Source organism: Ooceraea biroi, chromosome 11 (assembly GCF_003672135.1).
Source record: "Ooceraea biroi isolate clonal line C1 chromosome 11, Obir_v5.4, whole genome shotgun sequence".
Taxonomy (NCBI): domain Eukaryota; kingdom Metazoa; phylum Arthropoda; class Insecta; order Hymenoptera; family Formicidae; genus Ooceraea; species Ooceraea biroi.
The window spans coordinates 974725-985640 of record NC_039516.1 but is presented as its reverse complement, the minus strand read 5'-3'; the positions used below and the strand labels follow the sequence as shown (position 1 = coordinate 985640).

The 10916-nt window shown below is 40.2% G+C and overlaps 3 protein-coding genes across 9 annotated transcripts; 2 read left to right on the top strand and 1 right to left on the bottom strand.

The window, feature by feature from the left end:
* The first annotated feature begins 438 nt into the window (after positions 1–438).
* On the top strand, positions 439–3138 carry LOC105274591 (tumor susceptibility gene 101 protein). The gene is made up of 8 exons (XM_011330853.3): positions 439–758; positions 865–949; positions 1044–1109; positions 1207–1370; positions 1446–1566; positions 1645–1874; positions 2020–2369; positions 2516–3138. The coding sequence occupies exons 1-8, from the start codon at positions 705–707 to the stop codon at positions 2700–2702; spliced, it is 1257 nt and encodes a 418-aa protein (XP_011329155.1). The 5' UTR covers positions 439–704; the 3' UTR covers positions 2703–3138.
* Positions 2724–3997, bottom strand: LOC109611586 (transmembrane protein 258). 2 transcript variants are annotated; one of them, XM_020034545.2, is made up of 3 exons: positions 3854–3997; positions 3380–3627; positions 2724–3274 (listed from the first exon to the last, which is right to left on the bottom strand). In XM_020034545.2, the coding sequence occupies exons 1-2, from the start codon at positions 3854–3856 to the stop codon at positions 3388–3390; spliced, it is 243 nt and encodes an 80-aa protein (XP_019890104.1). In that variant the 5' UTR covers positions 3857–3997; the 3' UTR covers positions 2724–3274; positions 3380–3387. The 2 variants fall into 2 exon arrangements, with proteins under 2 accessions (XP_019890104.1, XP_019890103.1); XM_020034544.2 differs by having other exon boundaries at positions 2728–3274; positions 3388–3627; positions 3854–3996.
* Positions 3998–4684: 687 nt separating this feature from the next.
* On the top strand, positions 4685–10903 carry LOC105274592 (serine/threonine-protein phosphatase 6 regulatory subunit 3). Of its 6 annotated transcripts, none has more exons than XM_011330856.3 (18): positions 4685–5274; positions 5424–5503; positions 5606–5757; positions 5864–5985; positions 6235–6372; positions 6477–6655; positions 6740–6853; positions 6958–7087; positions 7182–7334; positions 7456–7566; positions 7655–7719; positions 7808–8009; positions 8088–8171; positions 8256–8353; positions 8534–8615; positions 8705–8903; positions 8985–9387; positions 9453–10903. In XM_011330856.3, exons 1-18 carry the CDS (start codon positions 5215–5217, stop codon positions 9619–9621), a joined length of 2541 nt encoding a protein of 846 aa, XP_011329158.1. In that variant the 5' UTR covers positions 4685–5214; the 3' UTR covers positions 9622–10903. The 6 variants fall into 6 exon arrangements, with proteins under 6 accessions (XP_011329158.1, XP_011329160.1, XP_011329157.1 ...); XM_011330858.3 differs by having other exon boundaries at positions 4686–5274; positions 6202–6372; positions 8274–8353; positions 8576–8615; XM_011330855.3 differs by having other exon boundaries at positions 4686–5274; positions 6202–6372; positions 8274–8353.
* Positions 10904–10916: the final 13 nt, after the last annotated feature.

The following is a 10916-nucleotide window of genomic DNA, read 5'->3' as shown; positions in this document are numbered from 1 at the left end:
AAGATGAATTATTATTTCACATCTATTCAAAGTTGAATGTCGTATCGCATGGTATCGCTAATCTAATCGCTAACTTGCTAATTCTAGCTAACTCGCTCGAATGAGAGAAGAATAGAGAATGTTTGTTTTTTTCTGCCCGACATTGCTGGAATACAGCTATCTGATTGGCTAATAAGTATCTTTCGATTATATTTAAAATAATTGTAATATAAGAAAAGACTGACGTAATTTTGAAATTTATGGCACAACCCTAGTCATACTGGCTCTCGTATATTGCTGTCAGTTTTTAATAATACTTTGTCGGTGACAGAAGGGATATCGGATTACAGGATACTACTTTACCGATAATTTTTAATCATCAGAGTTTCTCAAATATCCGCAAAACCTTCGAAGCGCGATTTGATGGATTATAATCGCACGCTGTTCGTGTCTTTTCATGTATTGCATGACCACTGACGGAATATTGCGATAATAAATTCACGATAATCCACAATAGTTCGCATTGACACTTTGGTTGACGTTACGGGGTAATTCGTAGTTGCTTTCGATGATTCCGTCATACATATTCTTTCGCCGCTCGATGATAACGTAAGCTCGAACGTGACGTCCGATGATTGCGTGCTGCTGTCGCTACGAGTGTATAAATTGAAGTACGCGATTATAACTGATAACAAAGTTCTCTCGTCTGAATTTAGCTAGGCTAAATGGTGAAGATGACACCATTGGACGAGGGGAGGATCAGACAAGGTCTGTCTAAGGTACGCAGTATCCTCGTTAACATTGATTTAATCATCATCATAGTAAATCCAATAGCAATTGTTATGTACGATGCCATCATGCCATTAAAAAAACGTTATCTTTTAGTATCAAAATCCGGACATAACAAAGAAGCATGTAATAAGCGTTTTGAACCTTTACAAAGGCTTGATATATGAAATTGAGCCCTTTGGTAAGTCAAATCGTTTGCGACAATCATCTTAAATATAAAGCAATACTTTTAATTACTTTCTTCAAATTCACAAAACTGACTCATTGCTCAATAGTTTTCAACGATGGCTCGCGTAAGGAGCTGCTCAACTTGCAAGGAACCATACCTGTTGTTTATAAAGGTAATTCCAGTGCGTCTACTTTTGAAATTCATTTATAAAATATTAAGTTTCGAAAAATGTCAAATGGCACTCTCCATCGGTTCGCTCATTTTCACAGGCACCTGTTACAATATTCCAATATGCATATGGTTGATGGACACTCATCCCAACAATGCACCCATGTGCTACGTTAAGCCAACGGCAGATATGCACATCAAAGTTAGCATGTTTGTAGATCACAATGGTAAAATCTACTTGCCGTATCTCCACGACTGGGTCCCAGTAAGTATATTCACTATCAGCTAATAACAGAGCGCTTTATTATCCGGTATTAATTCTGGTATCCTTATTTCGCAGCACAATTCAGATTTGCTCGCTCTAATTCAAGTCATGATCATCACCTTCGGGGAGCAACCTCCAGTCTATGCGAAGTCAAGATCGGAGACACAACAGAGTTCTACACCATATCCTGTTCAATGTAAACACACTTTATTCATAGGTTTCTAAAACGAGTGTCTCAATTATTTAATGTGTTGTAATTTAAATTTCCATGCAGCGTTCATGCCAGTTCCTGGTACTGGAAGCGTGACGAGTTCCGGTTTCCCACCATATCCACCGAATTCACAATACTCCAGTGGTAGTAACGTGTATCCGTCGTATCCGCCTACGGCGTCTGGAGGATTCCCGTACCCAGGCTCGTACAGTTCTTATGCCGGAAGCACTCCCAGTTACCCAACGCAAGGCTACAACGGTCCATATCCACCGTACCCACCAGCTACGCAACCGGTATCACGATATAATCATTTTAATTTATTTTTTAATTATAAATATAATTAAAATTTAACTTTGATTAAACTTATAATGATTTTAACTCGCGTGGCTTTGTCGGTATTCGATCGAGAATAAATGTCTGTGAACATTTTATTGCTAGTCTCCGACGGTACAGCCGAACTCTGGTGGCACAATCACGGAGGAGCACATAAGGGCATCCTTGTTGTCCGCGGTAGAAGATAAGCTACGGCGCCGGCTTAAGGAACAATTCTCACAGCTGCAGGCCGAGCTCGAAACACTGCGGCGAACACAACAGGAATTGACGAGCGGCTCGTCGCACCTGACCGATCTGTTTGAGAAACTCAAGAGAGAGAAGCAAGAACTTGAAAAAAATGTGAACATTCTGCAAGATAAGGAGGCAGAGTTGGAAAAAGAGATCGCCAAACTATCCGATAATCAGTCGATAGATGTTGATGAAGCTGTAATTACCATAGCGCCGTTATATAAACAGTAAGTACACAAGTCGAAATTTAACGCTACAAAAATTTGGTTTCGTGCGCGACTTTGAATATAGCTAGAATGAAATCTTAGTTTGAGATCGAGGCTGACGGCGATTAACGAATACACCCGACCTTAATGTCGCCCCTCGTTTGCAGAATGTTAAACGCCTTCGCCGAAGAGGCGGCTACAGAGGATGCTATTTATTATCTCGCCGAGGGATTGCGATCTGGCATCATAGACCTGGACGCGTTCCTGAAGCAAGTCCGACAGCTGTCGCGCAGACAGTTCATGTTGAGGGCGCTGATGCAGAGATGTCGGCAGAAAGCCGGTTTGGCTGGTTAAGAAATGATACTCTTTTACGCTTTATTTTAGAGATGCAATATTCCATTTTACTACAAAATAATCTTGTATTACGCAGTGGAAATAGGAAACAATATATGTAACATCTGCTGATATTAAAATTTTATCGATGAAATGATCAAATAAATTATGTACATTTTGTCGAATGAACGCTCTTTTCTTCTCGCAGTGTAACGAGAAGAAAACTGTTTCACGTAAAGTTTAATATTATGCATACTATGATTTTAGGCAAGTATAATAATTATTGCACATATGAGTACGAAACCTTTTTTATCACAATATTGCATGAATTAATTAGATTCTGATTTATGTTGAGAAAAAAATAGACTTATTTTCTTAAGATATAACACTGATTGCTATGTACTTGCATTGCAAATTTCATGTTTTCATTGTGATAAGTGAATAAACTTATGTAGTGTAAAAAATATTTGGAAGTGTTTATTTGACTGAACTGCAATGATGATAAAGTCTTACAAATGGAATCCTCTTTCTCTCTTACTGACTTAATTAAATGCCATTAAGTAGTCAATTGTTTCAATTTAATTCAACGCAACCTGAAACAAAACAACCATGACAAAACTCAAGAAAAATTGATATTTTATGACAATTTTGACGAAGATAGATTTATTTGCGGTAATTCTAACACTCGTTAGACCTACAATATTACCTATACGTAGATTCCAACCCACAGCAGCAGGAATAACACCCCAAAGCCAGAGAATATCGCTGCTACCAAGGAGATTAATAGTTCCTTGAATATATCTCGTGTGAACTTGGTGCTGGTGACTTCGTACACGAAGAACCAGGCTGTGAAAAATATTCCAATTCCTAATAATACCACAGCCAGTAGTGGAAAAACAGCTGGATTTACTGGTGACACGTATCTCATCATTGACTCGATCTCCACCTAAATTTATGACATATTTGTCATTGATGTTAGAATATAGACCAATCTCACGTTATTTAATTACTATCGTTCCTTTTCTTTCTTGCTTTCAGCAGAATTTAAGATAAAACTGGATTTTTTATTTATTCGTTGAGGTTATATGTAACTCGAATCAAGCTTCGTCAGTTCAGAACCGCTAAAAATGTTATCGATGTATTCTACACGAGAGATAGCATTTTGCATTTACCATTTTGTTTGAAATTGATGTGTCTTGACGTAATTCGACAAAATAAATAAATTCGTGGCAGATACAGCCGCTTCGAACCGCTTAGAGTATGCAAAGAGAGATAGAGCGCACTAGGGTTGTCAAAATTTCCGTCATTGCTAAAGTATCATCAAAGACGGTCAGCTTTACAGAAGTTGATTGACCCTGAAGTGCGCTATATATTTATCCGTCGGTAAACATTGCGCCAAACGTGGATAATAATTTAAAAAACGTAGCTTTTAGGCAATATATATTTATATTACATTAAACAAATATCTATATACGTTTATCAAACATCGAAAAATAATTATGTATTATCATATTATATATCAAACAGATAAATATATACGATTCTTAGGAAACGGTCGATAATGTCAATTATCAAGTTTTCGGATATACGAAAATATCGTTGAAAATATCGAGATAGTTAATTGATTGAGTATATGCGTCTCTTAATAATGCCAGGTTTCTCTCCCTAATTACATTCACTCGCATTTCTTAGAATCATATACGTTTTATTTTTTTATTGTTTTTCTTCCTTGCAAGCCAGAATAGATATATTTTGTTTTCATTTTAGATAGAAGAGGAATAGTTTTCGGCAATACACAAGCGTCAGATTCGCCCATTACATTTTCCTGCAATTTACTTCTTTCCTGTTTTCCAGTGCTTGCGTGGCCCGGATGGTACTTCATCCGAAAGGCCAAAAGTGTAACAAAGTGCAGGTGAATGTGCGCACCTCGGAAAAAAGCATTGGTGGAGAAACGAGTTTCCACGTTTCCCGTTCGCTATCCGCTGTTCCGCGCGTGCGCGCCCGTTCGCGCTCCGAGAGAAAGAGCGTCCAACCGCGCTCGTTTCATGCTTCACGTTCCGGAGCTTCCGGGGCAGAGAATTAATTCGTTGCATTGTGCAACCAACGGTATTGCATTTGCATGGTTAGATCGTGAAGATTGCTGCTCGCAAACGATTATCGAGGTACTCCCCGAGTGGTGACAGCCGCGAGCACGAATCGGTCACGAGGAGGAGAGTCGGAGTCGGCCGTGCAGAGTCGTGACGGAGGTGGTTCGGGATCGGTGACGACAGCGGGGACACACAGTGGTTCGCGCGGCCGCGGTGCGGCGCGGCGGAAGAGAATTGGGAGAACCGATTTACGCGTACGTGCGATGTTAGTCGTTCGGCGGCCCAGCGAGCTCGCGCGACGTGTTGTATCCCGTTTTCCCCGTGCGTGCGTCCCCGCGCCACGCCAATGTGAGTCGTGCGACCGTTCAGAGCACTGATAAACCGCGACGAGCGATATTTGAGCATCAAGTCGCAGCAGCAGCAGCTAGACGCTGCAAAGCAGCATCATGTTCTGGATGAATAATTACGTATCGTCACCGCATATCGAGGCACTGCTCAACAAAGAGGCAAGCAAATTTCCCCTTCGTCATTCCCAAGCGTCTTTCTTCTGGACGAGCAATTATAAACCGTCCCCTTCCCCGCTTACCCCCTCCTATCTTTTCCCCCAGACCGTCGTCGTTTGGACGATGTCTAATCGGTTTCCTTGTGTCTGCAGGATGTCACTCTGCACGAGTTGATGGACGAGGAAGATATCTTGCAAGAATGCAAAAGCCAGAACAAAAAGCTGGTCGAGTAGTAAGTGTGAATATTGCTCTTCGTGTGCAGTAAAGTTTGGCTTGAGTAGTTTTCATGTGTTACTTTTGGTACGTGGAAAATAACCATACTTGTAATCAATAGTCTCACGAGACCCGCCGTGATGGAAGAGTTAGTGACGTTAACCACTAAGGAACCATCCACAGACATCGAAGAACGTTGGCGTTACAAGTATCCCAATGTCGCCTGCGAGTTGCTCACATGCGACGTGCCTACACTGAATGAGAAACTGGCAGGTACGTGAAAAGCTCGATAAAGATACTCAACGGGAAAGCATCCATTGACACACAAAATTGCAATGAACTCATAAATCACGTATCGTATAAAATTTTTGCTTTTTAGGTGATGAAGCACTTTTGGCCAAATTATATTCTTTCATTGATACAGATCAGCCATTAAACCCACTGCTTGCATCATTTTTCAGTAAAACTATCGGAGTGCTTGTCGCTCGTAGGATAGACCAGGTAATTAATTTTTTTTTATGTAGTAATTAGTGAGACGTTTACATAATGGGTATTTAAATAAGCTGAGTCAATTGAATTCAATTGCAATAACTCTTTCTGAGATTGATATTTAAAATTCAAAATATTAGTGAAGTAATAGATTGTCTTTCCTGTTGCCTCTCCCACGTCACTCACATGTCTATCCTACTCCATCCTACGTACTTCCGTTCATTCCAGAATTGGTATTCCTATCAGTTCACATGCTTACAGGTTTTAGAATTTCTTAAAAGTCGTCAGAGATGTGTGGATCTGTTGCTGCAGCATTTAGAGACTTCTGCCATCATGGACTTGATACTGAAACTTGTTACTCAGGTCGAGGGCAGTGATATGCGTCAAAACATATTGAATGTAAGATGCTTTTCTCTAAAGATCATTCTAATCATTGTACCCGAAATGTATAATCCGTTACTGTGCTCCTTCACACGTATACATGCGTATGTCCATTTTGATAGTGGTTAGATAGTCAACATTTAGTGCAGAGACTGGTAAAGTTGTTAGCACCCACTTCAGATCCAGCCAAACATGCTAACGCGGCGCTATTACTTCGCGATATGGTGATAGTAGCCAGAGAAAATCAACGCACATCCACGGAACGCGCTGATCCAGATCCTATTTTAAATACTCTAGAATCGTGAGTATTATTTCTGCAAGTTTCTAGTGATTTTTCACAGTTTCGAGTGCACGATAATGCGAAATAATAAATGTTCCGTTACAGGGAAGAAACTGTGAGTTTGTTACTAGAAACTATCTTAACGGGTGAAAAGGTAGAAAGTAGTATTGTCGGTGGAATACAAGTGCTCTTGGTACTTCTAGGTGAAAAAGCCAACAAGTATGATGTTTTCTGTACCGTTCGAATTCTGCTTTACAGACGAATAAAGCGTAGCGTCTAATCGAGTAATAATAATCAAAATCTAACAGTCCGACTCTTTACAGTCCGTCAAACGAGGGAGATGTACACGGTAATGGCGAGGAGGTCGCGGATAATGAGCAACGTATTAAGATATCGAACGCTGCTCTGCCATATTTGGAACATCTTCATAAACTTCTTCTAGACCCACCATATGTAAGTACTGTTCTGAATGTTTTGCTGTCGAAAACATAACAATTTATTTATTTCTATATTATTTGGAGCATCATTAAAAATCTCTGTTGTACAGAAACCTGCCGTAAAAACGACCGTTGGACTTTTAGAATGTCCATTAGGTAATACTCGTTTGCACGTAGCCAAGTTGATAAACGGCTTATTGTGGACGGAGAATATGAAGATCCACGAAAGTTTAGCGAACTTGGGAACATTCCAGATATTGTTGGTAAGATCACATCGTACAAATGCCAGTATCGTATAAATTATTTTCTGATAATTTCAAGTAGTAGTTTAGTATCATAAATTCATTACTTTCGTCGTTGATTTCATTATTTCAAATGTCGCAGGATTTGTTTTTCAAATATACATGGAATAATTTCTTACACACACAAGTACAACAGTGCCTGGCCTTAGCTATTAATTCTGGACATCGGGATAACGATATTATTTATAATAATGTGAGTTGCATATTGTGTTGCACGCAAGTAAATTGCAAATACCGGAAAGTAATTCGGTAAAATAAAATTCGGTCGCTATAACTTTCAGATATTTATCAAATGCAAATTGATAGAAAGGATCGTAGAAGCGTGGGACAAGAACGATAGCAAACAGTAAGATTACTAAACCTATTATTAGATTTTGCGGAGAGTTACACCGCGAAAGAAATTTCAGGATTGTAATATGAAAATTTGATTGTAGAAATAAGGAAAACGGCGTTCGACAGGGTTACATGGGACATTTGATAAATATCGCGAATAATATCGTAACTCAGTGCGAGAAGAGTAATATACTGACTAGCTTTTTGAAGAACAATTTGTCACCCGAGTGTCTTGATAAATGGGAAAGCCTTGTGAACACGCAGTTGGTTGAGATCAATAAAATTCACGAGACTTTGATGATGGTACGTGATGTATTCCATTATATATTTACGTTTCGCCGTAAACGTCGCCTTTATATAATTTCGATTTTTCGATTTTAGGGTGATCAGACTCAAGTGTACCTGAGCTCCGAAGAAAATCCTGACGAATACAATTCCTATTCGCAAGAGGCTTATATCCAACAGGTTAACGGTTACATCTGTATATTATCGATAAATTAATATTGTCTACTTCTTCATTTATCATACATAGTGTATTTTCGGTATTAGATGTACTCCAATTATCAGGTTCAACAAATAACACCTCCTTTCATCGAGAACTTTGGATTCCCCGACGACGAGTTCAACGATGGCGATGACGCGCTTCAGTAAGTATACGTCCGCGAAGTAATCTCGTATTGTTCAATGAATAAATAGCACTGCTGGGGTGAGAATCGCAATCGTAGAGATCATCCGCGTTGAGAAAATGCACGCATAGAGAGAGTGCGATGTGACATTGTCGTTGCTATATCTCCCCCACATTTTCGTTAAGAAATATGATATTATAGTAATCCAGTTGACCAATTAACAACGTTGGCCTTTACTATCAGTGAAGAAGATCTCGACAAACGGGAAGAAATGTTTAATAAGGTGAGTACTTTTTACATCGCCGTTGGATAAAGTCGCGTTTGTCGCATTTTGCATCCGGACCGAAGAAAATTGTTGACGCTGTGTTAAAGCTGTGCCAACAAAAACAAAAAGCTGGACTCGAGGACTGCGGCAGCGGCCTCGAATGGGGCGACGAGGGCGAGCTCACGTTCCAAACTGTGGTGGACAAGCGTGATTGGCACTCGAAGCAGCAGCATCAGGATTCCAGTTCATCCGACGAGGACGATGAGGACACGCGTGATATACACATGGAAGTTGACGCGACCGATCGTACGTTTCTATTGCAGATTTTCTTTTGCATTATTCTAGTTCGAGAATGCCGAGTCATCAAAATTAATCGCAAACTTTCAGCTTGGGACACTACTGAGCCACTGAGCACTAGTGGAGGCGGCCCGCTCCCACCAGTCAATCCGTGGGACGTAGTGGCATCGGAATCGGTCGAATCCACTGGCTGGGCTAACTTCGACAATTTTGAGAACACCTTGAGTATAGAAAATAAGGAGAGCGAGGAGAAAAAACCGTCGAGCGACGAGCGCAAGGAGAAGATGTCGGAAACAACGGCCGCAAACTTAACGGAAAGAGTTTCCGGCTTAACAGAAACGGCTTCCAACGAAAGCGGTGGAAAGAGTGCGGATTCCGTAGGTAACCAGGCACCCGGAGCGGATTTATCAGCTGTAGAAAGCAACAAGAGCGAAGAGGACAAAACAACTTCTACGAACGAGAACGTCAAATCTAGCGAATCATCGACTAGCAGGTATCTCGCGTAACGTCTGACTGTCAAAGTTGCAATGTGATTGATTGTTGTATTAATTGTTCCAGCGAATCCAAGACCGCGGAGGAGAACAAGCCTGTAACAAGCATGGAATGGACGTGCGCGAATAGCGTTCCTTCCGCGTCTGATACGACAGAAATTTCAGCTGTCGTTCCTTCGAGAAGCACGTCCGCCGGCGCTGATAATTCCGCGCCGGTGTCTCAAAACGCCAAATGAAACGTGTTATCCCTTCTGTACGTTAGACCATCTGTGGCAATTGGAAGAGAAAATCATATCAGTATCGAGTCGTACGCGAACGATCGAGAGCATACTAAAAACCCTCCTCTATTTTTCATTAGACATCACGTTAATTATAATTTTAAAAGGCGTTGGCGCTGGATACATTACAGCCTCGATGCAGGCTATCTTTTTGAATAAATCCGGAATACCGAAAACGATCGACGCTCAAGTACATTTAGCCAATAATTTCATGTTTATTATACATACATAGGTAAAATCCTTTCCCCTCCCTATTATCACGTCCCTCGCCGAACGGCTGGCGTCTACGAGTATTCCTGCGAGTAAAAATTCTCCCCCGTAAAAGTTCTTACTCCGTATATTTTACGATTATCGTTCAGAGTTTTCGTAAATTGTTATTTATACGTAACTAGTAACCGGTTTTTATCAAAATATAAAAAAAAAAGAAGAAGCGAAGGATAGAAATGACGAAATGTGATGTCGCGATTTTCATGCTACACGATTTATATAGATTTATTGAATACAAAAAGTAGAGAGAGAGCGTTGAAGAAAGGAGGCGTCGAACAAATTTCGCCTCCGCTCTATTCGCTCACGGCGTTTGATTAAGTTTTCATGAACATGTACTGTACGTTTGCGTGTTATGACGTTGCAAACGAAAGTGCGGAGGAGAGATGTAAGGGAAGAACTACTGTAATGCCGTTTATATACTGTGCAAGACCGATATTTCACGAACTAGTGCTTTTGCTTATTCCTTCGATAAGGCAAAGGTACTTAGGTGCAGTGCCTACTGTCTGAGTGTACGTTAGTACAACGATACGATACGAGCAGAAAAAGAGAAGAGAAAAAAAATCGAGAGTATTTTTATTACCTTTTGTCGTAATGTTTCGTCAAAATTTATACACGACATTAACCGATCGCTCTTGAACACGCGCGTTTTACTTGCATTCCAATAAAAAAAAAAAGAAGAAAGAAAAGATTTGTATAAATACGTACGTTTAAGCGACTGTTAAAGTCTTTCACGAAGATCTTCCACAAGTAAATAGCGTTAAATTGCAGGAACTAATATCAACGTGTTGCGCACGCTTCGACCTTACATGTATCTATCATTCTCCAAGTGATCATTCTGCGATCATTATGTTACCTGATTGTTCCGCGACTTTCTTCTGCCTCGCAGGTTTGACAGCAGCAATGTGTTTATAGCGTTGTACACGAGATATTGTTCATAATTAAATGAAGAAATAATAAAACATTGTTTTAAATCTCAGAAATCTTGT

Excerpts from the sequence above, each read along its gene's own strand:
- LOC105274592 (XM_011330854.3), top strand. The coding sequence starts at position 5,215 with ATGTTCTGGATGAATAATTACGTATCGTCACCGCATATCGAGGCACTG. Across the intron at positions 5,504-5,605 it reads AACAAAAAGCTGGTCGAGTA|TCTCACGAGACCCGCCGTGA; the intron begins GTAAGTGTGAAT and ends TGTAATCAATAG. Across the intron at positions 6,854-6,957 it reads CTAGGTGAAAAAGCCAACAA|TCCGTCAAACGAGGGAGATG; the intron begins GTATGATGTTTT and ends GACTCTTTACAG.
- LOC105274591 (XM_011330853.3), top strand. The coding sequence starts at position 705 with ATGGTGAAGATGACACCATTGGACGAGGGGAGGATCAGACAAGGTCTG. Across the intron at positions 1,371-1,445 it reads ATCTCCACGACTGGGTCCCA|CACAATTCAGATTTGCTCGC; the intron begins GTAAGTATATTC and ends CTTATTTCGCAG. Across the intron at positions 1,567-1,644 it reads TACACCATATCCTGTTCAAT|CGTTCATGCCAGTTCCTGGT; the intron begins GTAAACACACTT and ends ATTTCCATGCAG.